Below are 18,530 nucleotides of genomic sequence, written 5' to 3' on the forward strand. Positions count from 1 at the left end.
AGCACTGATACACTGGGAATATGTGAACAACCAGCAGAGGCAGGGGAGTCAAAGCAATCTGCAGATATTTCTGGGTCTCGGTTAATAAAGAAATTCAACAGAACATTAGAGTAAATTAAGAATCAATTAAGAAAGATTGCGATCATCATCAGCAGATAAAGAAAAAGTATTTTAATGAGATGACCATGCATTGTTGCATACAGCACTAGTTGACATTTACAGTACATCTTCACAGAGATCCAACCTGGTCTCAGAGCATTTAGTATTATTCTGCATGTAAATCCGAGTCACTCCATTTAGTATGATATGCTACCTTTCATATCATATGTATTCATTTGTGGATGTCCATCACCCATTTCATATGATTTGTTACAAATTAAAATTCATATGTGTTACGAATTTACAAAATTTACAATATGTTATGAATTTGAAAAACATACAATATGTTATATTTTTCAAAATGTATGATATGTTAGGAATTCTAACCAGGTATTTAACGTTAGTTAGCTGGCTAAAGTTAGCTAGAATAGGGGTTGAGGTTAGGGGTTAGAGTTTAGTTGAGGAGTTAGGTCAAAGGGTTAAGGTTATAGTTAGGGTTAGGTTTAGCTAAAAGGGTTAAGGTTAGGGGAACGATCAGCTAAAAGGGTTAGGGGAAGTAGCTAAAAAGTAGTAAGTAGTTGAAAGTTGCTAATTAGCACAAATGCTCGTTGTCCTTGATTACATTCAAACTCGCACTTTAGTTTATTTAGTGTCCCGGATTTACATTTACTAGGTTACGTCTAGTCTATGAGACCAGGCTGAGAGATCTGATGGGTGAAAAACATGCCAAAAATAGCAGGCTCAAAGCAGATACCCATGAATAAAAGTCATGGTCTGTTTTACTTTAATCTGCAGACTTTTAGTAGGCTAACATACTCATTGACAATCAAAGCAGCGACACGGAAGGTGAAATAGAGATGGTTCGGGAGTTGTGGGGTCTATGGTTCCCCCTCAGAGAGGTCCATGAGGTTGGAGCTGAAGAAGTTTTTCATAAGTCTCTCCAGTGACCCCTTGTGGTTGTTGCTGGCCTCCCCAGATTGTGAGCCAGCAGAGTGTGGTTTGAGGGCAGGGGAGAGGCCCGGGGTGTAGCGCGGGATGGGGTTGAGTGCGGTGGGGGGCAGCAGGGAGGAGGAGCGGGTCTGGGCGGTGTGGAGCCCCTCCATGGCACTGGACAACCAGATGAGTCTCTTCAGGCTCTGGATGGTCCTGCCACGGTCATGCATCAGCTGGTGCTCCGTTACCGCTCGCCTGCTGGAGTGGAGGGGAGGAGTGGAGGAAAGAGGAGGGGTGAGGGGGGCAGAGATATTATGTATTATTGAGCAGGGAGGGAGAGGAGTACAGTAATATCTTCTGGAAAATAATGTGATAGAAAGATGATTAAGGAGGAGAGACAAGGAGGAGAGAGCTGTAGTGTGTAGTTTGCTCGCAACAAATACAAGGTGTGAAAAATAGACTTCAGGAACTTTCAGCATGTTTAAAAGTATATATAAAAAACAATAAAGGAATTAACCTTAAGAGGAACCAGAGACTTACCTTTCATTCTCCTGACAGTGACCGACTGTGAAGACGACAAGAACCATGACAGCAACGGCCTGCACATGCTTTTGGGATACCAGCATCGTCTGCAGAGATCAAACGTTCACAAAAACTTCATGTAATTCCTCAACTCACTGGGGCCATACTTGCGAACATTAAAAACCTTTTTCTGCGTCTCAAAATGCGCGTCAGCCAATTAAAATCGTTGATGTAGTTGCACGTGATCAAACGCTACATGTTAGCTGTTCCCATTACATAACCGGGCACATGTATCCCCATGCTAACCTGAGCAGTGACAGTGATTATTTCCTGTAACAAATTCTGCATCCTTGACTAGTGTAACAGGTTGAAGTTTGTTCTTCTTGAATACTGCCTCTGTCAGTCAAAGGTGTACCTCGTTCTATTTAAGGGTGTGATTCTAAAATCTGTGCTTAACTTTTGTTTCAGAGTATACCCTAACAATGGTAAAGGCTGGCATGTCATAGGAGCATGGGAGAGGTGCCCATGATGTGGCGAAAATTGATTTTAAATCATTAGTGATGTTCTATGGTGCCCATCTCCGTCTTCTTCTCCCCTGGCGTGCCCTCCTGGGTTGTTGGTATGTTTTGTATGTTGGCCGGAGTTAAACAACTTAAATGTGATAGCTTGATTATTTAATAATGGGTGGTGATGATGATGATGATTTAACTGATCAGAAGATTCTTTACAGAGTGGAAGGCGCTGAAGATGTTCCAGTCTAAACTTTCTATTGTGAATCACATAATTCCCATGCTCCACATTTAAAGAACCTGTGTTTTAGTTTCGGTAAATCCCCCCACTTTATGTTTGACGACAGTCGGCAGAGAACGGAGCATTGGAATATTTTAAGCGTTAAATTAAATCATTTGAAGGTAATCTTTTTTAGTATAGACATGGGATAACTATAGTTTGAAGTATGCTTTGTGGAATGTAATGATTGATTCGGTGGAACAAATAGCTTAGTTTTGAGGTGACTACATATTTGTGGAATGAGTATGCTATTTTGTTACGTTACAGCCTTATTCTAAAATCGATTAACTTGTTTTTTTCCCCCTCTTCAATCTACTCACAATACCCCATAATAACAAAGCGAAAACAGGTTTTTAGAAAAGACAGAAATACCTCATTTACATATGTATTCAGGCCCTTTGTTATGAGACTTGAAATTGAGCTCAGGTGCAGCCATTTTCCATTGATCGTCCTTGAGATGTTTCTGCAACTTGGAGTCCACCTGTGGTAAATTCAATTGATTGGGCATGATCTGGAAAGGCACACACCTGTCTATATAAGGTCTCACAGTTTACAGTGCGTGTCAGAGCAAAAACCAAGCCATGAGGTTGAAGGCATTGTCTGTAGAGCCCCCGAGACAGGATTGTGTCAAGGCACAGATCTGGGGAAGGGTACCAAAACATTTCTGCAGCATTGAAGGTCTCCAAGAACACAGTGGCCTCCATCATTCTTCAATGGAAGAAGGTTGGAACCTCCAAGTCTCTTCCTAGAGCTGGCCGCCCAGCCAAACTGAACAATCGGGCCTGTACAGTAGAGTGGCCAGATGGAAGCCAGTCCTCAGTAAAAGGCATATGACAGCCAGCTTGAAGTTTGTCAAAAGCCACCTCTGGTCTGATGAAACCAAGATAGAACTCTTTGGCCTGAATGCCAAGTGTCCCATTTGGAGGAAACGTGGTATCATCCCTACGGTGAAGCATGGTGGTGGCAGCATCATGCAGTGGGGATATTTTTCAGTGGCATTGACTGGGAGACTAGTCAGGATCAAGGGAAAGATGAACGGAGCAAAGTACAGAGAGCTCTGTGATGAAAACCAGCTCCAGAGTGCTCAGGACCTCAGACTGGGGCGAAGGTTCACCTTCCAACAGGACAATGACCCTAAGCACACAGCCAAGACAATGCAGGAGTGGCTTCGGGACAAGTCTCTGAATGTCCTTGATTGGCCCAGCCAAAGCCTGGACTTGAACCTGATCTAACATCTCTGGGGAGACCTGAAAATAGCTGTGCAGCAATGTTCCCCATCCAACCTGACAGAGCTTGAGAGGATCTGCAGAGAATAATGGGAGAAAATCCCCAAATACAGGTGTGCCAAACTTGTAGCTTCATACCCAAGAAGACTCTAATACACACATATATATATATATTTTTTATTATACCTTATGTTAAATTTAGTGCTAAATGGATATTGATTGCTGCATTGTTAGGTTTGGAGCAATTAAGGCATTTCACTGTACTTGTGAACATGACATTTTAAAACATATCTGGAAAGCTGCAATTAATTTTATGATACCTGAACATACTGAACAGTATAATTTAAAGCCATTTGCAAAATTTGCAAACAGTAATTTGGATGATTAACAAAAAACACTTTGAACGTCTTTGTTCATCTGAGGGCAAGTGTTCTTGTTTCAAACACACTATGCCATCTTTAGAGACAGGTTACTCAGAATACAAAGTAACATGATTTTCAACCTACCTTGGCTGTAGTCAGGGCCGCATTACCAAACGGGGGCCCCACCTCAAGGGGGCCCTCCACCAGATGGCATATGCTAGCAAAATGTGTAAAATTACAGGATTACAACTTTCTCAACCCCATGGAAAAATGTGTAGAAGAACCAAAACGTAGCTTTAAAATGGCAAAATTATCTCTCAGCTTCCTGTCAAAATGTGAACAAAAGCATGAGATGAGCTGTAAAACAATACTATTTTTTTTCTGCCCAATGGTAAAAAGTGTAGAATTGCAGGATATTAGCCGTTTTCTTAAAAAAAAAAAAAAGGTCTGTGCCTCGGGGCCTCAAATGCTGTAGTCCGGCACTGGCAGTAGTTGATTCAAGCAGGCAGTCACCCTTTCAAGACTTAGTAGCCATGCTTTGTTACTGTTAGCATTGTCAGTAACACTTTACACTTTACATTGTTATATAATACTTTGGTAATTGTACACAAGGAATAGTGACTGTAATAATGCCATTATTATGCGATTTCCAAAGTCCTATGCCACAATGTTTCTATTGTAATCAAAGTTACTACACATGTATAAGAACTTTGTCAAGTGTTACTGTATTACCTTTGTCTCACTCATTATGAAAATATATCTGTTAGTCATTTTGAAGCTACAAAAGTGGTCTGTACTAGTGTTGAGGTGATTCCATTTCCCTCATGTATTGTGCTTATGATCATAGATTTAGACTAATTCAACTAACGGTTGTAGTTTTTGGTAGCCATCAATTACACCGTTTTCTCATTCAAATAACTTAAATACATTCAAAATATTATTTGTTTTTCTGAGACCTGTATTTGAATATAATTTTTTGGGTTGCCTATTAGTTAACTTTATATAAACTATTGTATTGGTCAGTGGCGATTTTAGCATGTAAAACTTTTTTTTTCTTTTTTGATGCACACCAGCAAAGCCACTACACTACACATCAAAACACTAAACAATACATGAATTGCACTATAATGGTGACAAACCGTGCCAACAAACTGTTAGGGTTTACATAAAACTGTCCCAACAGCAGTCCCAACACCTTACCACTGCTACACCTGGCTTTCAGCGGAGCTTTGTCTGGCAGCGAAACAGTCAAATTCAGCCTCATTCATTTCCTGGCATATTACATGATTTATGCAGCAGCATACACTACACTTTTGGACTCCCTGCTCACTTGAACAGGAAGGTGTGGTGGCGGTCCTTCGTGGGCAAATTTTGTCATCAAACTTTGTCATCAAAGTCTGTCATTCTCTGGATTTATGGTGCTTTCAAGACAACTGGGAACTCTAAAAAAAAACAGGGTTGAATCATGATGACGTCAGTGAACTTCAGGTCGGAGCTGTAGAAAGAGGTCCGAGTTCCCGACTTGCAATTCAGAGTTGGATGACCATTCAAAAAGTATTTTCCCAGTGGAAGCTCGTTTTTTTCCCAGTTTCCAGTTGTCTTGAACTCACTGAAGTCTGAGATTTGCAGTTGTTTTAAGCACGGCAGAAGTCATTCTGGATTGACAGCATGGCCAATGTTGAATGTTTATCCTTTTAAGCTTGGAGAAGAGACCCTTAAAACCAGACTTGGACCACACACCCACTCCATTGAATAGCAGGCTAGTGATTGCTTTACAATGCTTGTAGTTAGCCAATGATTCCTTCCAAACCACTCTTTGTGAATTTATGATTTCCAACTTGTTGTGTATTGTTTGTGTCCAATGGCCGATGAGCACCGATACATTTGATCTATTATTTCTCTTCATATGACAAGAAATTAAAAGGATTTGCCAGTAGATTGCCTTGATTCATGATGATGAATGCTAGCTTGTTAGCTAAGATTTGATTTTGAAAGTATGATGTCCAATCAAAGCTACTGTAGATATGTGATTCTACATCATTTTATCTGTGGCCAATGACTTTGAGCCTTCTTGGATGGGCATTTTCGAGCTCTATCCGTAGATTTTGTGGTGATATAGTGTCCCCATGAGTGACAGAACACTGAGCCAATCACAGCGCAACTATAGAACATTACCAACCCCTAGGCTCTGTAATTTCCACTGGCTGCCCCACCACCACAGAAAGCACTGAGCTAGACTGGAACACCTGCATTTTGGAGATTCCTTATATAAGAAAGCAAAAAATAGACCATGTTTGTATGCAGCTTTATTAACTCAATTATTTTTTTAAAATATTTTTTAAACATTATTTGCAAACGGATTAATTCCAAAATAACATGCGAAACGGGCACTAAAAATATATATATTTTTTAGCTAAACAGGTTTGGCTCAAAACAGGTGCTCTGATCCACCTGCCCTTGATGACGGGTCGCTACTGGTATTGGTGCATTATGATTTTGTGTGCGGCCCTGGGTTGGCCTTGGTTTTAGGGAGCCTCTGAAGCCTGGTGTGCGCTATGGTATTTGGGTGAGTGGGATTGAGATGCGCTAAGGAGCGGTACTTGGCACGGTTGTGTCCATAATTCCATCACAGTGTGTGTGGCTTGTGGCCTGGCGGCTGGGTAAGTAGGTTGGAGGTGTCAGGTTGGAGGTGTCACTGCCATGAGGGAAGTTGGAGGGGATGTTGCTGAGAAGAGTGCTTCTCTGTTACGGAGTTTATGGCTGCCTCAGTGACAAAACACGGTTTGAGCATAGAGGGACTGGGCTCTTCGTTCGGTTCGGCTGTGGGGTGCAGGCCGAGAAATGGCCCATGTCATCAGTGTAACCAATGAGCGTGTAAGAGCCGCTACATGGTCAATCTGACATCGTCTGCAGTGGCCGTGTAGCATTTACTGAGATGCGGTATCCGCAGAAGTCAGAGCATTCTTACTTCTTGTGTTTCGCATATCTGTTGCGAAGGGAGTTGCCAAGGAAGTGAGTTTGTGTTTATACTGATATATATATATACCCTCACGACGCCAGGACAGCGGAGTCAATCACCACCTTCCGGAGACACCTGAAACCCCACCTCTTTCAGGAATACCTAGGATAGGATAAAGTAATCCTTCTCACCCCCCTGAAAGATTTAGATGCACTATTGTAAAGTGGCTGTTCCACTGGATGTCTTAAGGTGAACGCACCAATTTGTAAGTCGCTCTGGATAAGAGCGTCTGCTAAATGACTTAAATGTAAATGTACTGATACTGAGCTATACGGACCGCGCCGCATTGTTACAAAATGTGGGAGGCACATGGCGATTAAATACGAAGCACGAACCCCAAGTACGGAGCCTCCAGATCGCATTTCCAGAGCAAGCATAACTTGGCTTCAAGTGGCTGACGAGGAGCTCCAGTAAGTAGGCCTACTATTGTTAACATTTGGCTAGGCCTACTATTGTTAACATTTGGCTAGGCCTACTATTGTTAACATTTGGCAACTGATCCTATGCACCAAGTATTTTTTTAAATATAAATTATGAAGATGAAACAAATTATATATGAAGATAACTGTGCCAGTGTGTGCAAGAGAGTAGGGTATGACGCATTATAGAATCTGGCAAGCGACAGTACCAGTCAAAAGTTTGGACACACCTACTCATGCAAAGGTTTCTTTATTAATACTATTTTCTACATTGTAGAATATTAGTGAAGATTTCAAAGCTATGAAATAATATATGGAATCATGTAGTAACCAAAAAAGTGTTAGATTTTATATTTGAGGTTCTTCAAAGTAGCCACCCTTTGCCTTCATGACAGCTTTGCGCACTCTTGACCTTCTCTCAACCAGCTTCATGAGATAGTCACCTGGAATGCATTTCAATTAACAGATGTGCCTCGTTAAAAGTTAATTTGTGGAATTTCTTTCCCTCATAATGCATTTGAGCCCATCAGTTATGTGACCAGGTAGGGTTGGGATACAGAAGAAATCCCTATTTGGTAAAAGACCAAGTCCATATTAATGACAAGAACAGCTCAAATAAGCAAAGAGAAATGACAGCCCATCATTACTTTAAGACACGAAGGTCGGTCAATCTGGAACATTTCAAGAACTTTAAGTTTCTTCAAGTGCAGTCACAAAAACCATCAAGTGCTATGATGAAACTGGCTCTTATGAGGACAGCCACAGAAAAGGATAGGTTCATTAGTTACCAGCTTCAGAAATTGCAGCCATAATAAATGCTTCACAGAGTTCAAGTAACAGACATCTCAACATCAACTGTTCAGAGGAGACTGGGTGAATCAGGCCTTCATGGTCAATTTGCTGCAAAGAAACCACTACTAAAGGACACCAGTAAGAAGAGGCTTGCCTGGGCCAAGAAACACGAGCAGTGGACATTACACCGGTGGAAATCTGTCCTTTGGTCTGATGAGCCAAAATATGAGATTTTTGGTTCCAACCACCGTGTCTTTGTGAGATGAGGAGCGGGTTAACGGATTATCTCTGCATGTGTGGTTCCCCACCGTAAAGTATGGAGGAGGAGGTGTGATGGTGTGGGGGTGCTTTTCTGGTGACACTGTCTGTGATTTATTTGGAAGTCAAGGCACACTTAACCAACATGGCTACCACAGCATTCTGCAGCGATATGCCATCCCATCTGGTTTGCACTTAGTGGAACTATCATTTGTTTTTCAACAGGACAATGACCCAAAACACTTCCAGGCTATGTAAGGGCTATACGACCAAGAAGGAGAGTGATGGAGTGCTGCATCAGATGGCATGGCCTCCACAATGACCCGACCTCAACCCAATTGAGATGAGGATGAGTTGGACCGCTGAGTGAAGGAAAAGCAGCCGACAAGTGCTCAGCATACAGTATGTGGGAACTCCTTCAAGACTGTTGGAAAAGCATTCCAGGTGAAGCTGGTTGAGAGAATGCCAAGATTGTGCAAAGCTGTCATTAAAGGCAAAGGGTGGCAACTTTGAAGAATCTCAAATATATTTTGATTTGTTTAACACTTTTTTGGTTACTACATGATTCTATGTGTTATTTCATAGTTTTGAAGTCTTCACTATTATTCTACAACGTAGAAAAGTCAAACTAATGAAAACCCTTGAATGAGTAGTTGTGTCTGTTACGTTCGTTGGATGAATTAGACCAAGGTGCAGCGCTGTAGGCGAACATTACTTACCGCGAGTGAGGTAGCACAGGACGTACTGGACTGAGGAGGCGCGATGCGTGGGACCGGTACAGGTGGCACCGGGCTGGTGACACGCACCTCAGGGTGAGTTCAGGGAGGCAGCACAGGACGTACTGGGCTGTGGAGGTGTACATCAGGGCGAGTGCGGGGAGCAGGGTCAGGACGTACCGGACTGGTGACACGTACTTCAGGGCGAGTACGAGGAGGAGACACAGGACGTACCGGACTGGGGAGGCGCACTGGAGGCCTGATGCGTGGGACCGGCCCAGATTGCACCGGACTGGTGACACGCCCCTCCAAATGCCTACGTTGCCGCATACTCCTCGCCAACTCCATTCTCCGGTATCCCTCCTCGCACTGTTCTACTGAATCCCAGACGGGCTCTGGCACTCTCCCTGGGTCGACCGACCACCTCTCTACCCCCAGGTTTTGTCTCTGGTTCACACCTCGTCTCTGACCCCCCCCCCACACACACAATGTTTTGGGGGACTGTCCTTTGGGCTGTCTTTGTGGACGCAAACCCCGGTGTTGTCGTTGTTCCGCCAGAAGGCGATCCCTTCTGGCCATGACCTCCTCTCACGTCCAGGATCCTTTACCATCCAAGATATCCTCCCATGTCCAGGATGTCTGCTCCTCCTGGCCACGCTGCTTGGTCCGTTTGTGTTGGGATCTTCTGTTACGTTCGTTGGATGAATTAGACCAAGGTGCAGCGTGGTAGGCGAACATCTTACTTGATTTAAAATGAACACCGAAAAACCAACAGAATACAAAATGACCGTAAAGTTCTGCAGGCTACACAGCACCTATACAAAATCAAGATCCCACAAACTAAAGGGGAAAAAAGGCTGCCTAAGTATGATCCCCAATCAGAGACAACGATAGACAGCTGCCTCTGATTGGGAACCATACCAGGCCAAACAAAGAAATAGGAAAACTAGAATGCCCACCCAAATCACACCCAGATCTAACCAAATAGAGAAATAAAAAGGCTCTCTAAGGTGACAGTGATGAAACTTTTGACTGGTACTGCAAATGGTTATGGTTCGCAAGTGAACTGACAGGTGACGAGACGCTGGAGAAAATATGAAGAAACAAGAAGTTGACGAGATTGCATACCTTTTCGCTGTCTTTTTTGCATGGTGGTTTGATATTTTACTATCCCTTAAGTATCTCGAGTGTGCCTTTTGCATGTTATTTTTTGACCAAACCTTTATTATATGATGTGTTTTTACATTATTACCCTTTAGCCTTATTTTATCCTTATTTCTTTCTTTATTTCTATCCTTATTTCTTTTTTGAGTAGAGTGCTTATTTTACGTTGTGTCGAATATGAGGACACATTCCAAAATTAAAGTGGAAGGGATTGAAGTTTGTTGTGGTTCTTGAACACAGCCTCTTGCCTCTGTCAGTCACAGGTGCACCTCAATCTAATAATAAAAAAAGTAAGTCGATAGATGCGCCTGTGGCCCGTGAGTCAAACAGTAACATCATTTTGGATATTGAATAGCTCTCCATGTCTTTATGCTAGAGCCTTACCGTTTAATGGAGTGGCTGCAGCCCAATCACCTCTTTTTGCCAATATAAAGATTGCTTTCACAATCCCCATGTCAGGCGCAATGTTATCTGCACATGAGAGGATTCGGACAATAAAATTGTCACAATCGTCTATAAAATCTGAACCGTTTGAGCTACAAACTAACAAGTCACCAATATTGAAAGGTATTCAGGGGAGTCAACTGAAGGTAACCCATTAAATGTCACAAAGTGCATAGGGGGTCAAAAGTGGCACAAATAAAGTTACCCAGCATTGTTTTTCCTGAGTTTTCATATCTCTCAGATATAGGACAGACACTTTAAAATCTTATCCCTAATTATTTATTTTCTGACTGTTTTGCCATGTACAAATGTGTTATTCAATGTGTTTCTATGGGCTACAGCAGTAAAGGCCAAATTCAACGTTTCATCATTTTTGTCCTTATTAAAAACAAATGGCAAAATGATCAATTTTATGACCATCTTCAAACAATTACATATGTTAGCTTCTTGGATAAAAGGCTTAGACCTACAGGGGCTGTTGGTATAAAAACTGTGATTTTCTTTTGTTTCAGGGGCTCACCTAACATTGTAAAGACTGGCATGTCATGGGAGGACGGGAGCAGTGACCACGGTGTAGCTCAAATGGAGGAGTTTAATGTTCAATGGCAAGAATGCCCGTCTCCATTGATGCCGCTCTCTTTCTCCCTTGATGTGCCCTCCTGGGTTGTTGCTATGCAAGTTTTGTATGTTGGCCAGAGTTCAGCAGAACTTAAATGTGATACCTTGATTATTGAATGACGATGATGCTATTGATGACGGTATAACTCTGATTCCTTGGCCAGATGATTCTGTGCAGAGCGCTTGGCGCTGAAGATGATTGTTCCAGTCTAAGCTTTCTATTAGTCCTATTATGAATCAAATCTATATTTGTGTATTATACCTGGCCTGTTTATTCCCAGGCTCTACTCCTGATTTGAAGAACTTGAAGGACTTCCCGCTCGTGTATAACAAAGGTGGTGTAGTATTGGCTACGGGAATAGATATTTAGGTGTAAATCCCCCGCGCTACACTAGGCTACTACTAAAATGAGACAAAATTCTAAAAGGCATGTTTTCACATATGACAAAATCACACGTTTTTGTGAATCTGTTTCGCACACAATCCATGTGCTTTAATGAAAAAAAAACCCTCATAAAGGTCTATACAACATTTACATTTATCGTACATCATTGACCATGGGTTCGAGCCCCCCCTCACATCAGCCATTTTCTTTTTTTTAAGGAAAACACTGTTCACTTCTGGTCCTCGACGCTCGATTCAAATAACGTATATGTGGCTAAGTGGGTGATTATAATAATGGATATAACATGTATACGTAATTGTAGGCCTAAACATCTACGTAATATAGCCTATAGTAGAGATGGTCATTTAGGTAGCGTTGCCAGTAGCCTATGTGTTGGTCTGCAAAAGAGGGACTCCAGCAAGAAGCTCCTCATTAAATGTACTTGTAATCTTCATTTACAAGGTTTTGGCGGCATTTCTCTTCTCAATACACTAACACATTAAATGTCATTATACATTTCAAAGAAAATAAAAATACATATATGAGTTTTGAGCCCATGCCACAATCTGCAACAATTTCAAAGAGCTAGGCACTCTATACCAGAGCGCTGTTGGAGAAGTCAGTCAAGCACGCATAATCTCATTGTTCGGATTATCACAACGTGCCGTTGGACTTCTGTTAAGGGCGCTTTCGTGAACGAATGTTGGATCAGGTCCAACTATGCCAACCATTTTATTTGGCTGATATGAGATTTGAACCGGATATAATCCCAGCCAGCTGTGCAGGTTAGCACAGAGCTCTGCTGGGAATAGCTAACGAATATATTTGATCACTTGCAGCTACGTCAACAATTGTAATTAGCTGAAGCACATTTTGAGACGGAGAAAATGGTTTAAACTTAAACTTTTTCTAATGTTCGCAAGTTATGGCTCAAATTTATTTTGTATCTGCATCCTACTGTATCTCTGCCTCTATTTGCATATTACTTTGAGAACGAGCAACATTTTCGGTGTTTTAATGTTAATCCATCGTTTAGGTGTTAATCTGTTCATCATCAATCAAACTCTCAGAAACACAAAAAAAAGACATGTTGACTTTTAGTAATTACCAACAGGAGTAATACAGAGTTTGTTTGCATAGCCCTTGGAGAACACACCGTTTGGGAAACCTCTTTTTGAATAAAATGATGTCATGCAGACATACATGGTAATAGCAGATACTGTGAAATAATGCTGAAATGTAATAACAGACTTGACACATTTAAAATGAGTTACCAAAGTGATTACTACGTAGTTACTCAATTCACACTTCACAACATAATGTATGATAAATTCCTGAAACAAAGTTAGTACACACGCTCGGAAATCAAGAATCTCTAGTCAGTAATGGTCAATTCTAATTTGATCTCTAGCCAGTTTACCTGTGAGGAAATTAGAAGGTATCAAGGTGTACTTACATATTCCCTGATACAGCTATAGTCTTCCCTGATTCCTCAGACTCTTACTGTATTAGCCACAGAGAGGGTGACATTAACCTTTTATACCTCTCCCTGACACACGCCTGCACACACACCATAGCTGACCTCACACATACACCCACACCCCTCGTTAATTAGGCTACACAGTCACATGTCACACTGCTAAAGATAAAATGTCACTCCGTTTTTTTTCCCTTCCTCAAATAGAGACACAAATCATTCCCTGCCATTTATATGCTAATATACAGTATGTTCAAATTGCCAAGTCAATGTAGGAATAAACTCCAATCCCAAAATGGATTTTCAAAGCTTTTTGTCTAGTGTCTATACTCTTTTGACTGGTGTTTTTCCCAGAGGAGGTGGAGATGTGAGGGGAAAACGTGCAATTCATCAGATTATTTGTATCAGCATAATTGAATTCCTCTGATGTTCAGGATTTGGGGTTTGGATAGCTTTCATCAGTTGTGGTATTGTCTACATTGTCTGGTTTAATGACAGGTAGGAGGAGGAGAGGATTTATCAGCATTGTCCAACAATTTCTCTCAAAGACAATTTTGAAAGACCATTAAATGAAAAGAGAGCGCTTTGAATAGGGGTGCATGTCATTCCAATGCATACCAAATCAATCTTATTTACAGTGTTTGTGAAGTACAAGACAAAGGCTATTCAGCAACATATTGATGCTTTGGGTCCTTGGGTATTGTGAGGAGCATTCAGATTCAACTTGAGTGTCAATCAACAAACTGTAGCACAAGCATGAAGAAACAGAGAAGAGACTGAGTGGGCAGTAGGTTGAACTTCTCTGTTAGCATACCCACCTCACCTCACCACTAGTTAAGATGCCTGGGCCTTAGAGCTGTTCTGTTCTTCAACTCTCTGACATAACACAACCCTCCCCCTAATGAACCTGCCACAGTGGAGTCTCCCGTTACCACGGCACTGAGAGAGTTGCCATTGGAAATGCAGTCGTCTTGACACCTTCCGGGCCAGGTTTCCCTAGGTGAGAAATGCAGCCCGCTGTTAAAGGTCTGTGGGCGAGAGAGAGAAAAGAAAAGGAAAAAGAAAAGAGCTTGGACAGTTACGGTATGCGTTTATAATGCTGGATTCTCTCACTGTTGAAGACCTCTGACCAGCAACCAACTACACTGAACACTAGTGTAAAGTGTTGGTCTCGTGTTTCATGAGCTAAAGTAAAAGATCCTAGAAATGTTCAATACGCACAAAAAGCTTATTTCTCTCAAAGTTTGTGCACAAATTTGTTTACATCCCTGTTAGTGAGCATTTCTCCTTGGCCAAGATAATCCATCCATCTGACAAGTGTGGCATATCAAGAAGCTGATTAAACAGCATGATAATTACACAGGTGTACCTTGTGCTGGGGACAATAAAAGGCCACTAAAATGTGCAGACAGAATTCAGCTGGGTTTAATGCTTTAAATTTCTCAACGGTCACCATGTTGGCATTAAAAGTTCCAACACGATTCCATTGTTGTGAGACACCAACACTGTGTTTTCAAATCAGGTTGAGGTAACAAAGCTACTTTTAATTGATTTAAATGAAAGATTCACCCATTTGAAATATATCTTATTTGTGCATTTTTGAGCAATGTTCTGTCTTTCCTTTAATTGTCCAACTGAGTTTAGCTGAACAACAATATTGGGTCTCAACGTTTCTTCAACCAATCCATTTTTTCAGAACATTGATTACTTCTAGGAGGGAAGGAAGTATGCAGTATTCATGCTCAGCCCTGACCTGACCTACTGTGGCTCCATTGATAAGGGAGTATGCAGCATTCTTGCACAGCCCTGACCCCATTGATTCAGAATGTATAGTCCCTCTAGTGACTTATCTACTTCCGGGTTGGAGCGAGCGGTCGCATCCGCACTTCGGTCCGCAGGTCGTATAACTTTTCATTACATTTCATTACATTTCATTATAGTACAACGGTTTGATTTGTCTAATCTTAGCAATTTCTTCTTAGCTAGCTACATAGCCGTCATTGAATCAAAGATAATTGCGTAATTATCGTATTTCGTCGTCCTAACGTAGTCTACACTGCTATCTGCCCAGCAGCTAGCCAGCTAGCAAACGTCCACCGTCTACCGAATAGCAGCACTGTAGAAACTAGTACACTCAACTGAACGACTTGATTAGTGTAGTGTTAGCTAGCTACATAGTTGTCTTTGCTGTCTTCGTATCCAAGATAATTGTGTAGTTTAGAGTGTGTAGTTTTAGAGTGATTATCTTAATTTACCGAGGTTAGCTAGCCAGCTATTTGTCGTCCTTAACGTAGGAGACACTGCTAGCTAGCCAACAGCTAGCCAACGTCTACCGAATAGAACTTCCGCACTCAACAACCCGGTCGCATTCCGCTTCTCTCCACAGGTAGTATCACATTTTCATTTCATTTCATTACAGTACAACGGTTTGATTTGTTTGATCGTAGCTAGCTACATAGCTAGCTACATAGCCGTCTTTGTATCAAAGATAATTGTGTAGTCTAGAGCGATTTTCTAGTTTAGCTAGCCAGCTATTGTCGTTCTTTTAACGCAACGTAATCAACACTGCTAGCTAGCCCCCGAATAGCAGCACTGTAGAAATTATATTACACTCACGGAACGACTTGATTAGTGTAGTGTCAACAACGCAGCCACTGCCAGCTAGCCTACAAAGTCAACAACGCAGCCACTGCCAGCTAGCCTACTTCAGCAGTACGGTATCATTTTAATCATTTTAGTCAATAAGATTCTTGCTACGTAAGCTTAACTTTCTGAACATTCGAGACGTGTAGTCCACTTGTCATTCCAATCTCCTTTGCATTAGCGTAGCCTCTTCTGTAGCCTGTCAACTATGTGTCTGTCTATCCCTGTTCTCTCCTCTCTGCACAGACCATACAAACGCTCCACACCGCGTGGCGCGGCCACCTAATCTGGTGGTCCCAGCGCGCACGACCCACGTGGAGTTCCAGGTCTCCGGTAGCCTCTGGAACTGCCGATCTGCGGCCAACAAGGCAGAGTTCATCTCAGCCTATGCCTCCCTCCAGTCCCTCGACTTCTTGGCTCTGACGGAAACATGGATCACCACAGATAACACTGCTACTCCCACTGCTCTCTCTTCATCCGCCCACGTGTTCTCGCACACCCCGAGAGCTTCTGGTCAGCGGGGTGGTGGCACCGGGATCCTCATCTCTCCCAAGTGGTCATTCTCTCTTTCTCCCCTTACCCATCTGTCTATCGCCTCCTTTGAATTCCATGCTGTCACAGTTACCAGCCCTTTCAAGCTTAACATCCTTATCATTTATCGCCCTCCAGGTTCCCTCGGAGAGTTCATCAATGAGCTTGATGCCTTGATAAGCTCCTTTCCTGAGGACGGCTCACCTCTCACAGTTCTGGGCGACATTAACCTCCCCACGTCTACCTTTGACTCATTCCTCTCTGCCTCCTTCTTTCCACTCCTCTCCTCTTTTGACCTCACCCTCTCACCTTCCCCCTACTCACAAGGCAGGCAATACGCTCAACCTCATCTTTACTAGATGCTGTTCTTCCACTAACCTCATTGCAACTCCCCTCCAAGTCTCCAACCACTACCTTGTATCCTTTTCCCTCTCGCTCTCATCCAACACTTCCCACACTGCCCCTACTCGGATGGTATCGCGCCGTCCCAACCTTCGCTCTCTCTCCCCACTACTCTCTCCTCTTCCATCCTATCATCTCTTCCCTCTGCTCAAACCTTCTCCAACCTATCTCCTGATTCTGCCTCCTCAACCCTCCTCTCCTCCCTTTCTGCATCCTTTGACTCTCTATGTCCCCTATCCTCCAGGCCGGCTCGGTCCTCCCCTCCCGCTCCGTGGCTCGACGACTCATTGCGAGCTCACAGAACAGGGCTCCGGGCAGCCGAGCGGAAATGGAGGAAAACTCGCCTCCCTGCGGACCTGGCATCCTTTCACTCCCTCCTCTCTACATTTTCCTCTTCTGTCTCTGCTGCTAAAGCCACTTTCTACCACTCTAAATTCCAAGCATCTGCCTCTAACCCTAGGAAGCTCTTTGCCACCTTCTCCTCCCTCCTGAATCCTCCTCCCCCTCCCCCCCTCCTCCTCCCTCTCTGCAGATGACTTCGTCAACCATTTTGAAAAGAAGGTCGACGACATCCGATCCTCGTTTGCTAAGTCAAACGACACCGCTGGTTCTGCTCACACTGCCTACCCTGTGCTCTGACCTCTTTCTCCCCTCTCTCTCCAGATGAAATCTCGCGTCTTGTGACGGCCGGCCGCCCAACAACCTGCCCGCTTGACCCTATCCCCTCCTCTCTTCTCCAGACCATTTCCGGAGACCTTCTCCCTTACCTCACCTCGCTCATCAACTCATCCCTGACCGCTGGCTACGTCCCTTCCGTCTTCAAGAGAGCGAGAGTTGCACCCCTTCTGAAAAAACCTACACTCGATCCCTCCGATGTCAACAACTACAGACCAGTATCCCTTCTTTCTTTTCTCTCCAAAACTCTTGAATGTGCCGTCCTTGGCCAGCTCTCCCGCTATCTCTCTCAGAATGACCTTCTTGATCCAAATCAGTCAGGTTTCAAGACTAGTCATTCAACTGAGACTGCTCTTCTCTGTATCACGGAGGCGCTCCGCACTGCTAAAGCTAACTCTCTCTCCTCTGCTCTCATCCTTCTAGACCTATCGGCTGCCTTCGATACTGTGAACCATCAGATCCTCCTCTCCACCCTCTCCGAGTTGGGCATCTCCGGCGCGGCCCACGCTTGGATTGCGTCCTACCTGACAGGTCGCTCCTACCAGGTGGCGTGGCGAGAATCCGTCTCCTCACCACGTGCTCTCACCACTGGTGTCCCCCAGGGCTCTGTTCTAGGCCCTCTCCTATTCTCGCTATACACCAAGTCACTTGGCTCTGTCATAACCTCACATGGTCTCTCCTATCATTGCGATTAATCTTCTCCTTTCCCCCTTCTGATGACCAGGTGGCGAATCGCATCTCTGCATGTCTGGCAGACATATCAGTGTGGATGACGGATCACCACCTCAAGCTGAACCTCGGCAAGACGGAGCTGCTCTTCCTCCCGGGGAAGGACTGCCCGTTCCATGATCTCGCCATCACGGTTGACAACTCCATTGTGTCCTCCTCCCAGAGCGCTAAGAACCTTGGCGTGATCCTGGACAACACCCTGTCGTTCTCAAATAACATCAAGGCGGTGGCCCGTTCCTGTAGGTTCATGCTCTACAACATCCGCAGAGTACGACCCTGCCTCACACAGGAAGCGGCGCAGGTCCTAATCCAGGCACTTGTCATCTC

General features: G+C 43.4%; 1 protein-coding gene across 1 annotated transcript; it reads right to left on the reverse strand.

The window, feature by feature from the left end:
- Positions 1–83: 83 nt before the first annotated feature.
- LOC115143660 (parathyroid hormone 4-like) lies at positions 84–13,382 on the reverse strand. The gene is made up of 3 exons (XM_029684135.2): positions 13,203–13,382; positions 1,573–1,661; positions 84–1,290 (listed from the first exon to the last, which is right to left on the reverse strand). The coding sequence occupies exons 2-3, from the start codon at positions 1,656–1,658 to the stop codon at positions 978–980; spliced, it is 399 nt and encodes a 132-aa protein (XP_029539995.1). The 5' UTR covers positions 1,659–1,661; positions 13,203–13,382; the 3' UTR covers positions 84–977.
- Between the last annotated feature and the right edge of the window lie 5,148 nt (positions 13,383–18,530).

This window comes from Oncorhynchus nerka, linkage group LG15 (genome assembly GCF_034236695.1).
Source record: "Oncorhynchus nerka isolate Pitt River linkage group LG15, Oner_Uvic_2.0, whole genome shotgun sequence".
In the NCBI taxonomy this organism is placed as follows: domain Eukaryota; kingdom Metazoa; phylum Chordata; class Actinopteri; order Salmoniformes; family Salmonidae; genus Oncorhynchus; species Oncorhynchus nerka.

Excerpts from the sequence above, each read along its gene's own strand:
- LOC115143660 (XM_029684135.2), bottom strand. The coding sequence starts at position 1,658 with ATGCTGGTATCCCAAAAGCATGTGCAGGCCGTTGCTGTCATGGTTCTT. Across the intron at positions 1,291-1,572 it reads CACTGTCAGGAGAATGAAAG|CAGGCGAGCGGTAACGGAGC; the intron begins GTAAGTCTCTGG and ends CCTCCACTCCAG.